Source organism: Mobula hypostoma, chromosome 8 (assembly GCF_963921235.1).
Source record: "Mobula hypostoma chromosome 8, sMobHyp1.1, whole genome shotgun sequence".
NCBI lineage: Eukaryota > Metazoa > Chordata > Chondrichthyes > Myliobatiformes > Myliobatidae > Mobula > Mobula hypostoma.
Window position 1 is genome coordinate 25,877,260 of NC_086104.1, and position 19,240 is coordinate 25,896,499.

General features: G+C 41.4%; 1 protein-coding gene across 1 annotated transcript in view; it reads left to right on the top strand.

Moving 5' to 3' along the window:
* LOC134350419 (formin-2-like) overlaps positions 1 to 19,240 on the top strand; it is a 475,718-nt gene that overhangs the window by 253,679 nt on the left and 202,799 nt on the right. Inside the window, exon 9 of the mRNA XM_063055594.1 lies at positions 6,506 to 6,567. Coding sequence (XP_062911664.1) covers positions 6,506 to 6,567 — 62 coding nt within the window. The remainder of the gene's footprint in view (positions 1 to 6,505; positions 6,568 to 19,240) is intronic.

The following is a 19,240-nucleotide window of genomic DNA, read 5'->3' on the forward strand; positions in this document are numbered from 1 at the left end:
ATCTTGTGCCATTTTGGTGTTTTCTCTTTTGGGTGCGCTGTCTCAACACAAACAGTTTTAAAAGAAAGTGAAGTTTGTGTGGTTTGCTTTCCATGCAGAGGCATTTATTATTAGCTTTTGTTGAGCCTTGTTTCACTGGTGCAGGAATCCAAGGGAAAAGGTGTAGGAGTGAGATGAAACATTAAAATAACAGACAACTGGAGTCTTGGGGTCACGGTTGTGGATTGAACAAGGTGTTGTGTAAATCAATCACTTGGTCTGTTTTTGATGTCTCCAGTGCACAAAATTGGAAGTGTGCTAATCGGGACCTTTGTAGCTGTCAGGAATGGAGACCTGCATCTCATTAGTCTGGACTGGGTCTCGGCCTAGCATTTGGATTTTTTAAAAAATAGCTTTAAATTGAGTTATTTGAAAAGTTGCAATGGAAAGATCTCTTCGCCTCTGTCGAGGGGAATGGATTTTCAAATTGGTCATAATTCTTGTGCTGTAACATTGCTGTGACCTGCGATTGCTTTGAAGTGGATTGAATGATTCTACTTTAAGGTCATTATCTGCATAGAAGTGAATACTTTTAGAAACCAACAAATCTTTCATGTGTTTGGCTTATAGCCAACAAGGGTGATACCATGGCAGGGATATATTACATTATACACCACCCTTCAAGGCAGTTTATATAGTTGTATTTATTTGAAATGTATCTATTTGTGTAAATATTTTAATAAACATTGCTTCTGGTCTTCTCCATAGGGTGTGGAGCTCTTGACAGCAATTGACATTCTTGTCAACTTAGTTATCAAATGGGATGCTCAAAACCTCCCGTGCTCCCTCTTTAAATTAAATATTGTACCAAGAGTCAATCCTAAACAAAGCTGAGTAACGAACTTCTGAATTGCTGAGTAACAAACTTAGTTGAGGTCTCTCATTATTGCTGTGATAATTTGCATTTGGGTGAGGGGGTAAGAACTAGAAGTAGGACTTATCCATACACCATCTCAATCCCATTGCAGAAGTCATTAAGATCATGGCTGTTGTACCTCAGGTCCATATTGTCATGGTTCACATATCTGATTGCTTCAATTCCAAGAAGTCTGCTGATCTTATCAATTAAGCCACCATTTATTTCCTTTGTCCTTTCAGAGTTCCTGCAATTTACAGCCCTCTGCTAAACACTTCTCATTTGTAATCCTAGAATTATGGCCTTTAGTACAATAGCCATAGTCTGTAGTTCAAAGGTCACAGAATCCGCAAAGAGGTGGAGCGATCCCGAAGTTAAAACGTCAGCGTTGGGGCACAAGCTTGCTGTTAACACTCAGCTCCGGCTTCTCTAGAGATTAGCAGCTTTCTCATCCTTGATGTCAAGAGAGTTTAAAATAGCTTAGGGTGGGGTTTCAAATGTATGCATTGTGAAAGTGGTACATTTGGGCTTCTCTCCATCCTGCTTGGTGACCAGCGAAGAGGTTAAATCTTTTGTGTTTATATTTTGAATATTAGTTATGTGAATGAGTATAATTGTGTGCTGCACATTGTTATTTGGGTATTAAAAAACAGGATATTTTGCTTCCAATATCTTACAATGCCACTCCTGACATTCTTTAAAATTAACATTCACTGTGTTGTAATTTCAGTTGTGACTTGTGTATTCTAGGATGTCTTAAAACTTGAGATTTCTTTGTGACTTTTGCAAAGAGAGAAGAAAACTTAAGCAATATTGCGTGGCCTACTAATACTTTGCAAATATCTTTTCCTTTGAAATGTCTGAAGTGATTTGTGTAATCTTGCATCTGTGTAATCTTCCATCTTATTTGTTCTCTAGAAAAGATCCTTTAACAAACATGAGTGAGAATTTCATTTCAGACTCTAGTCTGTGCCCCTGAATGTACAGAATGCATTTGCTGTCTTAATCTGAAGCAGTCTTGCAGTACTGGGCAAGTGCACTCCAGATGGCAGCAGTCATCTTCCCAGCCACTTCCTGCCCACTGATTTCCCCATAACGTCTTTATTAATTGTCCACCTGTACATTGTCCTTTATGGTGATTGTGCTACCTGGAGCCGTCCTGGAATGTTGAATGGGGACCCAAGCTTGATTGCTGAAGAATAAAGCTGACTGAAACTTTGAAAAAACAAAATGAATTAATAGCTCTTAATTAGCTATTCAACTCACTAATCTCAGAGAGGAAATCTGCCATCGTCATCTCATAAGTCCTGCATACAAGTACAGACTTGCCACATATTGTTGCCACATGTCTTCTGAAAAGATCCACTTGACACCTTTATAGTTTCTGTTCCATAAGGCTTTGAGGTATTAGTCAAACTGCATTTTGGAGTATTGTGAGCAGTTTTGGGTCCATTAGCAAAGAAAAGTTGCACTAGCTGGCCTATTTTATGCCACAGACCAATACCATTAAGCAAGAGGATGTAGACCCCAGGTTGCGAACCCCTGATCTAAAGGAAGTTCATAAGAACGATAATGGAATAAACAAGTTTAACATATGAGAAATTTTTGATAGCTCTGGGCCTGTACTCACTGGAGTTTAGAAGAATGAGGTGGGTGAGGATCTGATTGAAACCTGGGAATGTTGAAAGACCTAGATCGTGTGGACATGGAGAGGATGTTTCCAGTAGTGGTAGAGTCTAGAACCAGAGGGCACAGCCTCAGAATATAATGTCCTTTTGGAACAGATAAGGAATTTCTTTAGTGAAACGGTTGTGAATCTGTAGAATTCATTGCCACAGACAACTGTGAAGGTACAGTAAATGTACCCAAGTCATTGGACAAATTATGGAAAAGGAAATTGGTAGGTTCTTGATTAGTAAGGGTGTCCAAGGTTACAGGGAGAGGACAGGAAAATGCGGTCAATAGGGAAAATAAATTGGTCATGATGGAATGGTGGAGCAGATGAGATGACCTAATTCTGCTACTATGTCTTATAGTCCACTAGAGAGGAAATGAAATTAAGGCAGGTATTCTGGCACTAAATTTTGAGAAGATCACATGGCTCTCAGACCAGTCTGTAATTTTATGGCCTGGTATATTACTTACTCTAGCAACACTGGCATCGACTAGACGAAGTGGGACAAATGTTAAGCTGAAATCCAGCTTGGCCAATTGTAAAATCCAAATTGGACTGAAGATCTGATTTCTAAGAGTGAATTAAGATTGACTGCACTTGACATTGCCGCAGCATTTGACCAAGTGTGGCGTCAAGATACCTGATAAAACAAAAGTGGGCAGCAAATGAGAGTCTACAGTACTTCTAATGTGTGGGTTTTCTGAACATCCATCTTCCACTTTCTGCTGTTATCAGTCACCCAAGAACGTTATCAGCTTAGTAATGAATTGAACTTCCCAATTAGCTCAGAGACGAGCGTCAAACAAGAGAAAATCTGCAGATGATGTCGAAGCATCTCGGCCGGAGACGTTGACTATACTCTTTTCTATAGATGCTGCCTGGCCTGCTGAGTTCCTCCAGAAATTTGTGCATATTCCTTAGAGACAAAGGTATTTAATTTGTGCCTAAACATAGCATTAATGGTCATCTCCCCTACCAGATTCCATGTGGGTGAGGTCAGCCCAGGAATCTAAAAGGTCAGGTTGCAGAAAGGGTTTTTAATCCACTTTCCCAGTTAAGTGGATATCCTATTCTCTGACATTCAGTGCGTTGCTTTCAACAGTCTGATCTCTTCCTACCGGAAATGTAGCTTAGCTTTTAATATAAAGTCTTGAGCAAAATTAATGCTCAACATTATTATAATGTGAACAAAGTCACCAGAGAGACGCAATTGCGAGATGTGAAGTACTATTTATTCGACAAAATAAAACACAGCAGGCATCATATTGAGACCCTTTCAGAGGAAGTGGCCTGTTTGACCCATTATAACATGGCATTTTATGTGCTAAAGATGGAAAGTCTATTCTATATCTACGAAGTATTGACAATGCTTCCTTTGAATGACATAACTTTCACTCCTCCTTTGCACCTATACTCAAAGACACACAAAGTGAATGTTAATCAACATTGTCAGGCTTTCAATTAACTTTAGTTTGCAGCTCTCGGAAGCTATTGTCCAGAGCTACATTTTAAATTTAATCTGCAGTCCATCTTCAGATCTAAAGATTGATTGCTGATGTTAATATTTTACTCAATACCCCAAATCCAGAAAATGCCCTAACAAACATTGCCTTTTTATTCACTTCTTGATTACAAAAGGCATATAACCCCATTTACTAACTTAAGCTAGTTGGTCATTATTGCATGCATTCATCTATTTGGTATAACTTCATAATGGACATCCTAAAACTATGTTGCCTCAAAAAGAATACAACATGCCCCATGCTCTCCAGGAATAAATTCACTGGATAATTTGCACAAACGTTTGAAAACACTGGTGGAAGAGGTGGTTTGCCACTTACTGTTGTTTGTTGTTTATGCGTGCTTCAGAGTGTTAAAGTGTATGCAGTAAATTGCGATTGTAATAGCAATACAATCAAGAATCAAAAGTGAAGAAAATTAGAACTTCTTAACACACAAACTGCTTCATTGAATTTGTAATAAGTCAATAGTTCTGGTGCAGAGCATAGCCTATACTTATTGGAATACAGAAGAATGAGGGATGATCGCATTGAAACCTATTGAATTTTGAAAGGGCTCGTTAGAGTGTATTTGAGGAGGATTTTTCCTATGGTGGAGTCTAATACCAGAGGATGTACTCAATAGAGTGACTTCCTTTTAGAACTGAGATGAGGAGGAATTTCTTTAACCAGAGAGTGTTGAATCTGTGGAATTCATTGCCACAGGCAGCTGTGGAGGCCAAGTCATTTAAGGGAGAGGTTGATCGATGCTTGATTGGTCAGGGCATGAAGGTGTATGGGGAGAAGGTAAGAGATTGGGTCTGAGAGGAAAAATGAATCAGCCATAGTGAAATGGCCTAGTTCTGCTCCCACGTCTTATGGTCTTAGTTTTGCGGTAAGTTTCCCTGTATTTTCGCCATTCAGTCACAGTCACATTCTTTAAAAATATTTAAAATTTTAATTTGTGGAATCAAATGGGTTACAATAAAGCTCTAAGCTGGTTTTGAAAATGAAACCCAAACTGACAGTGTTCTCCCCAAGTCACTCAAATGAGTAAACGTTGCAATAACTTGAGCAAGATTGTTAGATCAAACTTGATTGACTGCAGCAAGTCTGCGAGTAAGGACTTTGGGATAGGGGAACTATGTTGTTGGTGTGTGGAATACAGTTCAGTTGATTGCAATGCATTGAAATCATGGTTTGAAGCGCCCAGTACATGGCATTGTTGTCCGGTAAAATGTTCTGCTCTCATCCTACAATCTACTGATCCCCGGGCATGAAGAACTGACCTGAAGCCATGTGATGGAGATCAACGTTTAAAAGGAACTTACTCCTTTCAGGAGGGTGGACTGTGAGGTTGTGGTTTCCATAAGAAGTACATGTATCTATAGAGAGGGGGGGAACGGCCAATCCTTACCCAGCATCCGTGATAGTTTGAGAAGGATTTGTGGTTGTAATTGTATGTTGCAGGTGGGTTGGGTGTGTTGGTGTGAATGGTAAATACCCCTAGCGCCACAATCAGTGTTTCAGGGTTTAGAAGCTGCCACACAAGTTAGCTGCAGCAGTGCTGCACTTGGTTGCCTGTTAAATTGTCGGAATTGTGTGTGTCACAGACATGGTTGGAATTGAGCTGTAACTGAAATATGTAAGAGCAGACTGTTCAGAAGATGGCCTGCATGGTTTAAGCAGTCTTTGCTACTGAGATAATTGTACTGAAGTGTGGCTCACCAGCCTGCTGAACTGAAGCAGTATTAAGGTTTGTAAATATAGACTTCTACGATTTGCACATGATGCATGGAGTCTAATTTGCACCCATTCAGCTATGTGTATTGCAGCAATGCTGCTTGATGTCATACTAATTCAATTAATTGAACATCTGCTTAACATTTCCACAACACAACTGCAGATGGGTTAATAATGGGTGATTGCGTGAGAAGTTTAGACCTCCCATTGTAGAATTTTGTGGGAAAGGGGAATGAAATTTCAAAATCTGCACTAAAACTGTCAGATTTATGTGCTGAGGACTTGACCCTTGTCAAGGTTTTGAAGTTAACTGACTCATTCAAATTGGGATTAGCCGCCTTGTGTTTGACGCCGACCAGAGATGAGAATGAGTTTGTTCTGTTGTGGTGTTGCTTTTCTAATTCTCTGGGATGGCTGGTCTCTGGCATCCCTCTGATCTCTCTGGCTTTGGCTGTGACAATGGAGTGGGTGCATCTGTGTGTGTGGTGGAAATCTTGTGTTACAGACACCTGGCTCCATCACTGTCCTCGTTTGCAAGTCCCGCCACACCGCAATCCCTACCATTTGTGCAGCCAAAGCCCATCTGACCAGCGGGTCGCCTCCGCAGCCCCCGAGCACCTTTTGTGCTCTGTTGACCGTTCACCACTAGCTTGTCATCGTTTTGACAACTCTTCCTTTTGTCCTTTTTTGCAGCTGTTCTGAACTTGGACAATTCCGTGGTTGACCTGGAGACCCTTCAAGCCCTGTATGAGAATGTAAGTACTGCGACCAAAGGATCAAAAGAACAACAATGTGGCCCAGGCTTTTGGATCTGAGCCGTCAGGAACAAGGCATTTAACCCCATTGCTCAAAGTTGCATGTTAGTTTATGTAGCAATTGATTCCTGGGATGCAGATTTTGCTTTGTAACTGAGCTACTGTTTCATTCAAAACAATACTATATTTAAGGTAATCTGATTCTCTTTGCTTATTCTTCATGCTATCATGGTAGGAAATTTAAAGCATAAACATTTTGCCACTTTCTTGCTCGGTCTTCATTCTCAGACAGGCTGAAATACCAGAATTTTTAGGCCTTTCATTTTGAGTCCAGTTATGTTAGGTTAACATGGGATGTTGTATGAAATAAGTTAGTTAAAATGCATATGCTTTATGGAATGTAAGAAGGTTAATGTTTGTAGCCCGTGGAAATAAGCAAAAGGTTCAGATTTGACGCGCTTCATTTAAGGGGCACCATTGAAAATTTACTGAGTGTTGACCTATTTTCATACAGAATTTTCAACTTTAATTCATCACAGCACTTCCGACCAAATTGAGAGCACTATTCTGACCTCAAGAATCGCTTGGTGCACAAATGGGTGCTTGAACTCTGAACACATTCCTTTTCAGTGGCAATCTTCACAATTGCACATTATGATATAAGGTTTCACTCCAAATGTCATGTGTAAGGTCCCAATATAATTCCGGTATGCATGTAGTTGAAATGCTTAAAGTAGTGGGCCGTCTTGTGGCCAGTGCAGAAGTAAATGGAAAATTTTGCATAAGAATTTGGAGATTTTCTCCATAAGCAGCAAGCCAGGTTTGAAAAAAAAATTATTGAGCTGGTTAGTTTTTCCATGCTGTTGGTTTTTAAATGATGTCTACTGGGCTTTCCAGGAGGTGGCATGTTTACATGAGGGTAACTTCCAGGAAGCATCAAACTTGTTAAGGTAGTTTTGGTTTCCCGTTTCTGTGAATAATTTTTCTCTTTGTGCTGAAAGAAACCTGGATCATTCCTAAATAGTTGACAATTTAATTACCTTGTCCCTCTATATACACATACTTTGGAGTCAATGCAGTGGTGATTCACTAGATTAATTATTGAGATGTGGAGTTCTCTTTTAAGAAGAGCACAAGTAAAATTTGTCCAGGACTCCACTCTTTGAATTATGGAGGACAGCATGTGTATAAATGTCTCTCTCCAGCAGACTTCATCATGATCATCATGACTCCAGTATTTCTACTATTTTTTTTAATGTTTCTTAATTGTACATATGATGTGTTCTATTGCTGAGCAGCAGTGAACCATCTGATTGGCGTAACAGTTCTCTTTGGGAACTAGTTGACTTGTTCAGCATTTCTGATCTGGCTATTGTTCACAATTGCACTTAATCAAAAAAAAAAGCTTTAGAGAAACTTACAAGATTCTGAGAAGGTAGATGACATGAAGCTGTTTCCTTTGCCTGGAGCATCTAGGATTCGATTAGCATCAGGATAAGGGTCAGACATTAAAAATATAATTGAGGGAAGTGGCTAATTCTCTATAATTTTGTGATTTCCACCCCCCCCCCCTTGTTTTTGCTTTGGAATTCTGTACCTAAAATGTCTGTGTAGGCTCATCAATGCGTATATTCGATCCTGATCCTTGTGCATCATGGAACAAGCGATAGATAATATGATTGGTCGGGAAATGCCTGAGAGCTTCATTTTTGGAGAGTGTCACCTGAGCATCTGAGGTATTCACGGTGTTCCATGATTATTAGGAAAGTCGAGCCAAGGGCAAATGAATGAAAGGTAAACAGCAATGGATCCTTTGTACAGAGTTGAGCATTTTTAGACAAAGTCTGAGGGATCAAGGAGATGATGAGGCTGAGAAGCTGACATTGAATGGATTTGTGGTCAAGAGAGGAATTTAAGTTAATATATCAATGGGCAGGGGTTGTTTGGGTGAATGTTATGATTTGCAACTGATGTGGTGGGAATGGCAACAAGGTTAAGGCATTCATGAGGAAAATCAAAGATTTAGAAGACATTCTTGGGCCAGCTAAGACAAATCATCTTCAAGTGCAGAAGCAGGCTTTCATAAGGCATCAAGTCATCTGAAGGCCACATGACATAGCTGAAGTATAGTGAAGATAACACAATTTGGAACCTTTTTTTAAAAAAAGCTAATTCTTCAGAATTGCATTTGGATAATTGGATGAGTTAAATGTCTTTACCGGTCTATTTTTACTTCCATTTGCCTGGACATTCCAGGAATAATTCCTACAGAGGTCCCACCAAATTAGAGAGCTTTATGCCCAAAGTCTGGTCCAGTCAAATTGAGAGGAGTCATTTGGTGCACGTAGCAATCATAAATCAAGATAGTCTCAAGCATAGATGAGGGTGAAACTTTGTTTTTTTTTTAAGTAAACATAGAACAGTATGGCACAGTACAGGCTATTTGGCACATGATGATGTGCCAACCTATATAAACCTACTCCATTATTGATTTAACCCTTCCTTCCTACAGGGCCCATAATACTCCATTTTTCTTGCGTTCATGTGATTAATTCTCCTAAATACCCCTAATGTACCAGCTCTACCACCACTCCTGACACAGTGATATGCACACACCACTGTGCTTTTTAAAAACAAAACTATCTCTGGCATCTCCCCTAAACTTTCCTCCACCTCCACTAACCTTAAACATTTTGAATCCAGTTCCCAGAAACAACTACTGATTTTTTTTTTTTTTTTTTTTTTTGCATCTCTACAATCAAAACAACTGGAGCTGGAACCTGGAGCAACAAAAAGAAAAACGATGTTGGAGGAACTCAGCAGAGCAGAATGGCATGGAGTCATGGAGTGGTGTTGGCTCTTTGGTCTAATGAGTCCATGCTGACAAAGTGCCCACATGGCTGGTTGAAATTTCCTGCATTTGGCCCATGTCCCTCTCAGTCCCACCTCCTCCACGTGCATATCTAAGGACTTAAATTATACCATCGTACCTGCCTCAATCACTTCCTCACCCCATCCTCCCGCCACTCCACCATGAATAAGGTTCCTGTTATTGAGGTCTACCACCCCTCCAGTCTCTGCACCTTTCACCATCTCCGGCAGGATCCCGCCACCGAGCAAATCTTTCCTCCCTTCCCCCGCTGCTGCTACTTTCTGCTTTCTGCAGGGATTCCTTCCTGAGTGACTCCCTTGTCCATTCGGCCCTCCCCACTGATCTCCTTCCTGGCACTTACCCATGCAAATAGAACAAGTGCCATACCTGCCCCTACACCACCTCCCTCACTGCCATTCAGGGCCCCAAACTGTCCTTCCAGGTGAGGCGACCCTTCAACTGTGAGTCTGGGATCGTAGACCGGTGCTCCTAGTGTGGCCTCCTGTGCATTGGTGTGACCCGATTATAGACTGAGAGACCGCTTCATTGTGCACCTATGCTCCGTCCACCAAAAAAAAAGCGGGATCTTTCAGTGGCCACCCACATAAATGCCACTTCCCATTCCCATTCTGATATGTCTATCCATGGCTTCCTCTACTGCCACGATGAGACCATGCTCAGGTTGGAGGAGCAACACCTTGTATTCTGTCTGAGTTGCTTCCAAACTGATGGCATGAACATCAATTTCTTGAAGTTCCAGTAATTCTCCCCCCCCCCCCGCCAAACTCATCTCCTTACCTGCCCATCACCTCCCTCTGGGTCTTCTTCCTCTCTTTCACTTCTTCCATGGCCTTCCGCCCTCTCCTGTCAGGTTCCCCTTTCTCCAGCCCTGTATCTCTTTCACCAGTCAACTTCTCAGCTATTTACTTCATCCCTCCCAGTGTCACCTGTCACCTTGTGGTTCTTCCTCTGCTCCTCCCCACCCCCCCCCTTTTATTTTTACTGATTCATCTTTCTCTCCAGTGCTGATGAAGGGCCTCAGTCCGAAACATCGACGGTACTCTGTTCCATCGGTGCCACCTGGTCTGCTGAGTTCCTCCGGCATTTTGTGTGTGTTGGTTGGATTTCCAGCACCTGGAGATTTCCTTTTGTTTGTGATTGTACTTCATCTGACAGCTCATTCCATATACTTGCCACCATCTGAGTAGGAAAAGCTGTCCCTTTGGTCCATTTTAAATATTTTCTGTTACTAAACCTATTCCCCTTCGTTATGGTCTCCCCTACCATGTGGATAAGACTGTTATCATCCGTAGAGAAAAGTGGGCAATTGATATTTCCAAGGAGAGCACACTGAATGCTGGGAAAACTCGGCAGGTCAGGCAGTGTCTTTGGAAGTGAATAAAGTGTTGATATTAAACTGCAGCATCTCTTGTGTTTATGAGTTGACATTTCAGGTCAAGATCCTTTGGCAAGATGAAAACATCAGCTGTCCATTTTCCTCCACTGCTACCTGACCTGCTGAGTTCCTCCAGCCACCTCCTTAATTGTCTTTCCAGTTTAAACGCCGGCTCAGATAGACTGGACAGACAGGGTGTCGGGATCAGAGGCGAGAGCCAATTTCGCTAGCTCTGCCTCATCACTCACTCCTCTCTCCATGGCGGCGAGGCTATGAAGACTGCGCCAGCTGCTGTGCTCCATACCTGCTAATATGATGAACTGATACTGAGGCTTTGGGCCTGCTCCAGCATTTGGATCGAAGGGCTTATTTTGTTTAGGAATGTTGCTTGCTTCTATAGTTTGCATGATTTGTTTTTCTCCTTTCTCTGTGCCTCGGGTGTTGGTCTTTATTTTAATTGGATTCTGTAGGGTTCCTTGCTTTGTGGTTGCCTGTAAGCAAAGAAATCTTGATTGCATAATTCATATATTCTTTGATAATAAATGTACATTGAAACTTTGATTTAATTTTAAGCAGAGCTGCAATTGCATTGATTCTTTCAGCTTAGTGGGGGAGCTTTGCTGAACTGACTGCTTTAACCATAGGTTATATGAGGTGCATCATGGACCATTGTGACAGAATGTTAATGATTTTGATTGCAAGAAATTGTAAAGGTTAGCTTTCTGTCTCTTCAGTATTGCCAGTCACTCTGCTTTTTGACAGTAGAAAATGAAAATGTAAATCTCTGGAGTGATGACACGAGTTCCCTGAGTTTCTAAATTTTTGTACACGGAATAATGTTTTGAAATGCTTAGCACTGAAGGAAAGGCAGTGAATATCCTGAAGGAGGAGAACAGATGGCAGTTTCCCCAGCGCAAAGGTTTTTGTAGGCCTTAATAAAAGTTCAGTCAAGCTGCACAATAGAATGGAGTGCGACGTTGGGGAGACAGGGAGACCAGGAGGAGATTTATTGAAGATTATGAAGTTGAAAGCCTTACCAGAATGAAGAGAAAGGACCTCTTCTCCTTGACAGTTGAGAAACACAAGGGGTTGGAGGGATGGGTAGTGAAGTTGAACAAGAAATGTTTGTCCAAAAGGTATTACTGGTCTGGAGACACGAGATTCTGCAGATGCTGGAAAACTTAAGCAACACCCACACAAAGTACTAGAGGCACTCAGCAGGTAAAGTGGTATCTATGGATGCAATGCACAGTTGACATTTCGGGCCTTTTGAAGAGTCTCAGCCTAAAAGCATCAACTGTCCATTTACTTCCATGAATGCTGTCCTTCCTGCTGAGTTCCAGCAAGCATTGTGTGTGTTATGGACTGGAGCTTGTTGCCAGTAAGGGTGCTGGAGTTGGAAACATTCCCCACTGAAAAGCTGCAACAATAGAATGAAAATCTTTACACCTCTCAATGGTGTAGGACCAGAGTACATTGCGAAATCACTTTTGTTTTGTAATCGTGCTTGTGTTCTCGGGTATTCTTCTGAGATGGTCTCAGATTTGCACAATCTCCCTCAAAAGACGATTGGCAGGTCAGCTTTTTTAATTACACTCCTAAACTGTGGAATTCAATATCTAAAACTATAAGGGATGCAGACTCAGTTGACATTTTTAAACACCAGCTCAAAACCTATTTAGTTAACCTTACTTTAATTAACATAATTTTGTATTTTATTTTTTATGTTTGCACTTTATCCCATTGTAAATCACTTTGAATTATATTTGTAATAAGTTTACTGTTATCGTATGTGAGAATTGTTTTGGGGTGGTTAAGATGAGAGGATAACATTTTAAAAATGTTCCGTAGCACTTCAAAGTTCAAAGTAAACCTATTCTCAAAGTACATATATGTCAGCATGTATTACCTTAAAATTCATTTTCTTGACATTCACAGTAGAACAAAGAGCAATAGAATCAACGAAAATCTCCACACACAGACTGACAAACAACCAATGTGCAAAAGGAGACAATCTGTGCAAATACAGGCAATAAGTAAATAAATAATACTGATAACATGAGATGTAGAGTTCTTGAAAGCAGGCCCATGTTATAGAGTCAGCTCTGAGCCGAGTTAAGTTATCCTCACTGGTTCAGAAGCCTGATAGTTGAAGGGTAATAATTGTTCCTGAACCTAGTGTTGTTGGACTCCTGGACTTGCTTCCTGATGGTAGCAGCAAAAACAAAGCATGGTGGGTGTTTTTGATGGATGCTGTTATCAGAATCAGGTTTATTATCACTGCGATGTGACGTGAAATTTGTTAACTGAGCAGCAGTGGTTCAGTGCAATACATAAACTAGCAGGGGGAAAACAATAATAATATATAAGTAAATCAGTTACGGTATACATATATTGAATAGATTTTTTTTTAAACATGCAAAAAAGAAATGGTGTATATTTTTTTAAAAGTGAGGTAGTGTCCAAAGATTCAATGTCCATTTAGGAATTGGATGGCAGAGGGGAAGAAGTTGTTCCTGAATCGCTGAGTGTGTGCCTTCAGGCTTCTGTATCTCCTCCCTGATGGTAACAGTGAGAAAAGGGCATGCCCTGGGTGCTGGAGGTCTTTAATGATGGACGCTGCCTTTCTGAGACACCGCTCCCTAAAGATGTCCTGGGTACTTTATAGGCTCGTGCCCAAGATGGAGCTGACTAGATTTACAACCTTCTGCAGCTTCTTTCGGTCCTGTGCAGTAGCCCCTTCACACCAGACAATGATGTAGTCTGTCAGAATGCTCTCCACGATCCAACTATAGAAGTTTTTGAGTGTATTTGTTGACATGCCAAATCTGTCCAAACTCCTAATAAAGTATAGCCTCTGTCTTGCTGCCTTTATAACTACATCGATATTTTGGGACATAAGTTGGCAGTGCTTAGTGGTAGGGATGGCTTTGCCTGTGATAGACAGGGCTGCATTCACCACTTATCATAGGCTTTTCTGTTTTTGGGCATTGGTGTTCCCATATTAAACCATAATGCATCCAGTCAGGATACTCTCCACTATCCATCTATAGAAGTTTCGTCAAAGTTTAAGAAAACTTGCCAAATCTGTGCAGTCTTCTAAGAAAGTAGAGTAACTGTATGGGACACTTTGGAAACTGGATGTCAGTGCCTTGAAGTTGAACTCTGCTGCTGGTGTTGAGACTTAAGCCACCGTTGATCTGAGGAACAGATGGATTTGATATTTAGACCCTCAGTGTTATGTCACAATGGGTGGTTTTTCTCGCATTACCCCAACATATGACCTGGACTGCAAAGTCAATTGAAGGTAAATTCTCTTCAATTTTAACAAATTAATGCTTTAGAAATGCATTGATATTGAAATATTTTTTAGTATTAAACCTCTTCCAAATTTTAAATGTCTCCAATTATATGTGGTGTTTAGCAACAGTGGAAAAGCCCTTTGGTAGAATCAAAGGGTTGACCATCCTTATTGTCAGGGAGGTCTATACGCACAAACACGAGAAAATCTGCAACGCACACACAAAATACTGGAGGAACTCAGCAGGCCAGGCAGCATCTGTGGAAAAGAGTAAGCTGTCAACGTTTCCGGCTGAGATTCTTCATCAGGACCCTGGTCTAGATAGAAACATAGAAAACCTACAGCACAATACAGGCCCTTCGGCCCACAAAGTTGTGCCGAACATGTCCCTACCTTAGAAATTACTAGGCTTACCTATAGCTCTCTATTTTTCTAAGCTCCATGTACTTATTCAAAAGTCTCTTAAAAGACCCTATCGTATCCGCCTCCACCACAGTTGCCGGCAGCCCATTCCACGCACTCACCACTCTGAGTAAAAATAAATTACTCCTGCCATCTCCTGTGTACCTACTCCCCAGCACCTTAAACCTGTGTCCTCTTGTGGCAACTGTTTCAGCCCTGGGAAAAAGCCTCTGACTATCCACACGATCAATGCCTCTCATCATCTTATACACCTCTATCAGGTTACCTCTCATCCTCCGTCGCTCCAAGGAGAAAAGACTGAGTTCACTCAGCTTATTCTCCTAAGGCATGCTCCCCAATACAGGCAACATCCTTGTAAATCTCCTCTGCATCCTTTTTATTCTTCCACATCCTTCCTGTAGTGAGGCGACCAGAACTGAGCACAGTACTCCAAGTGGGGTCTGACCAGTGTCCTATATAGCTGCAACATTACCTCTCGGCTCCTAAATTCAATTCTACGATCGTTGAAGGCCAATACACCGTACGCCGCCATAATTGCAGAGTCAATCTGCGCAGCTGCTTTGAGCGTCCTATGGACTCGGACCCCAAGATCCCTCTGATCCTCCACACTGCCAAGAGTCTTACCATTAATATTATATTCTGCCATCATATTTGACCTACCAAGATGAACCACTTCACACTTATTTGGGTTGAACTCCATCTGCCACTTCTCAGCCCAGTTTTGCATCCTATCAATGTCCTGCTGTAACCTCTGACAGCCCTCCACGCTATCCACAACACCTCCAACCTTTGTGTCATCAGCAAACTTACTAGCCTATCCCTCCACTTCCTCATCCAGGTCATTTATAAAAAATCACGAAGAGTTAAGGGTCCCAGAAGAGATCCCTGAGGCACTCCACTGGTGACCGACCTCCATGTAGAATATGACCTGTCTGCAACCACTCTTTGCCTTCTGTGGGAAAGCCAGTTCTGGATCCACAAAGTAATGTCTCCTTGGATCCCATGCCTCCTTACTTTCTCAATGAGACTTGCATGGGGTACCTTATCAAATGCCTTGCTGAAATCCATATACAGTACATCTACTGCTCTTCCTTCGTCAATGTGTTTAGTCACATCCTCAAAAAATTCAATCAGGCTTGTAAGGCATGACCTGCCCTTGACAAAGCCATGCTAACTATTCCTAATCATATTATACCTCTCCAAATGTTCATAAATCCTGCCTCTCAGGATCTTCTCCATCAACTTACCAACCACTGAGGTAAGACTCACTGGTCTATAATTTCCTGGGCTATCTCTACTCCTTTTCTTGAATAAAGGAACAACATCCGCAACCCTCCAATCCTCCGGAACCTCTCCCGTCCCCATTGATGATGCAAAGATAATCGCCAGAGGCTCAGCAATCTCCTCCCTCACCTCCCACAGTAGCCTGGGGTGCATCTCATCCGGTCTCAGTGACTTATCCAACTTGATGCTTTCCAAAAGCTCCAGCACATCCTCTTTCTTAATATCTACATGCTCAAGCTTTTCAGTCTGCTGCAAGTCATCACTACAATCACCAAGATCCTTTTCCACAGTGAATATTGAAGTAAAGTATTCATTAAGTACATCTGCTATTTCTTCCAGTTCCATACACACTTTCCCACTGTCACACTTGATAGGTCCTATTCTTTTAGGTCTTATCCTCTTGCTCTTCACATACTTGTAGAATGCCTTGGGGTTTTGTTTAATCCTGCCCACCAAGGCCTTCTCATGGCCCCTTCTGGCTCTCCTTAGATGCATGCTGTTAACTGCTCCATTTTGTGATTCAGCTGATAGAGTGAATCCTTGAGTTCAGTTGGACTTGTGATACTATGGGGATTGTATGTATAGGTTTGAATGGGAGCAAGTTTTTAGTTTAGTGTAATCCTGAACACATTGTCTTGCTGTGTTTGTACAGTAGCTTCTACTCCAGATACTCTGGATGCATAGCCGAACTGCAGTTTTTGTTTGCCAGATGATATTTAACTGTAGTAAATATTAAATTATAAATATTATGAAGAAGTAGTGAATTGGTAGCAATTTCAAATGTTACCTGATATTTGGTTTTAAGAGCAATCTACCTATGTTTTTTTACTTCTCTATTGTCTATAAGGATCATGATATCTCTTTGAAAATGTATAAGAAGCATATTTTACAAATACTAATGCACGTGAAAAGAATAATAATTTCAACTTTTTGGACAATATTTCATGTTCCCCTCCTTCAGCATTTTATTAGTAAACCTGAATTGTCCTTTTGCTGTAGAGAGGGTGAGCATTACAACCTTTGTTCCTTACCCCATCTCCCACCCCTCTTCATAGCTGTCTGTACCCTTACCATCCAAGTACCTATCCAAACTTCACTTAAACATTGAAATCTAGCTAGTGTGTACCACTTGTCCTGGCAGCCTGTTCCACACTCTCACATCCCTCTGACTGAAGTTTCCCCTCATGTTCCCCTTAAACTTTTCACCTTTCATACTTGACCCATGATGTCCAGTTATAGTCCTACCCAACCTCAGCGGAAAAAGCCTGCTTGCATTTGCCATATTAATACCCCTTAGAGATTTGTGTACCTCTATATGTGAGCCCAAGCTGTTAGATCACTCATACCAACAATAAGAGAAAGACAACTCAGATTCCTAGGACGCATCATGCAGAAAGATGAACTGGAAAAACTCATAGTCTCTGGAAAGATCGAGGGGAGCAAACCTAGAGGAAGACCTAGGCTTATGTACATCAAAAGCATAGCCAGGTGGCTACACGTCAAGGAAATGGAAGTCATCCAAAGAATGAGGGATAGATCTATAGGAAAAACCACGGTCACCAACGTCTGCATCGGATGTGGTACCTGGACAGACAGACATACCTCTATCAAATCTCCTCTCAATCTTTTACATTCTAAGGAATAATATCCTAACCTATTCAATCTTTCCTTAACTTGTGTCTTCCAGACCTGGCAACATCCTTGTAAATTTTCTACGTACTATTTCAAACTTACTTACATCCTTCCTTTAGGAATGTGACCAAAACTGCACACAACACTCCAACTGGGCCTCACTGAGATATTGTACTATTTCAACATCTTTTATCTAAGAAAAGATATGCTGGCATTAGAGAGAGTCCAGAGAAATTTCACAAGAAGGATCTCAGGAATGGAATAGTTAATATATGAGGAACATTTGATGACTCTGGGCCTTTACTCACTGCAGTGTGGAAGAATGGGGTGGGGGGGGGCATGAAGAGAGAATCTCTTTGAAATCTACTGAATATTGAAAGGCCCAGATAGTTTGTGTGGAGAGGATTTTTCATATAGTGGGGGGTCTCGGACCAGAGGGCACAATCATTGAATAGAGGGGCATCCGTTTGGAACAGAGACAAGGAAGATTTCTTTAGCCAGAGGTTGGTGAATCTGTGGAATTCATTGCCACAGATGGCTGTGCAGGCCAAATCATTGAGTATATTTATGACAGTAGTCCAGAGGTTCTTGGTTAATCAGGAGGTCAAAAGTCACAGGGAGAAGACAGGAAAATGGGGATGAGAGGGATAATAAATCGGCCTTGATGGAATGGTGGAGAAGACTTGGCCTAATTCTGCTCACCTCTTATGGTCTTAATTACAGTGTGCCAGTGCATGGTGCACATAACATTCCTAAGCAGACTCTGGCATCCATTTTTGTGAGTTTTAGCATAATTAATATTTATTGTAAATTATCATCTTTCCTGAACTTGCTGCAAGCTTGCATTTGTCTTACTTTATCAGTTCTCTATGTGCTTAATCCTTACCAAGTGATTTGACAGCTCCTGTCAGAGTGCAATGTCTGTCATAGAAACTGAGCAGTAGCTGTTCTTGTATCTGTCGACTCGGAGATGATGGAATTGTCCTTTCTGTTCTGAGAACTCTTATAGGTTATTGTAAGTCTGAATGTTTTCATAAATTGAAAGAAATCAAAGTTAGCATTTGCTTTGTCAAATTGAGTCAACAAGTGCAATAGATTTGCAGGCACGTAGAATAATTTAATTGTGTAACCTATGGTACTTGCCCAAGAACACTCTATGAAGTTTCTGGTTTGATGGAAGCTACAGTTTGCACCCTGATTCTTTAGATGTTGATTTTTGGCTCACATCCAGTGGTTCTCCCAAGTTGGGTTTATCATTTCAAGAGCCTGTGCTAAAAGCGGCTCTGCAATATTAGTGCCATCATAAATGTTGACACTCAAATTATTTAACTTTCTAGTTTCTTTTCTGAATAGCTTGGGCAATCCTCCTGCTGTCTGTAAGGAGTTTGCGTATTCTCCCTGTGACCGCATGGGTTTCCCGTAAGGCCATAAGACAAAGGAGCAGAAGTCGGCCATTTGGCCTATCGAGTTTGCTCCGCCATTTTATCATGAGCTGATCCATTCTCCCATTTAGTCCCACTCCCCTGCCTTCTCACCATAACCTTTGATGCCCTGGCTACTCAGATACCTATCAATCTCTGCCTTAAATACACCCAATGACTTGACCTCCATTGTTGCCTGTGGCAACAAATTCCACAGATTCACCATCCTCTGGCTAAAAAAATTTCTTCGCATCTCTGTTCTGAATGGGCGCCCTTCAATCCTTAAGTCACGTCCTCTCGTACTAGACTCCCCCACCATGGGAAACAGCTTTGCTGCATCCACT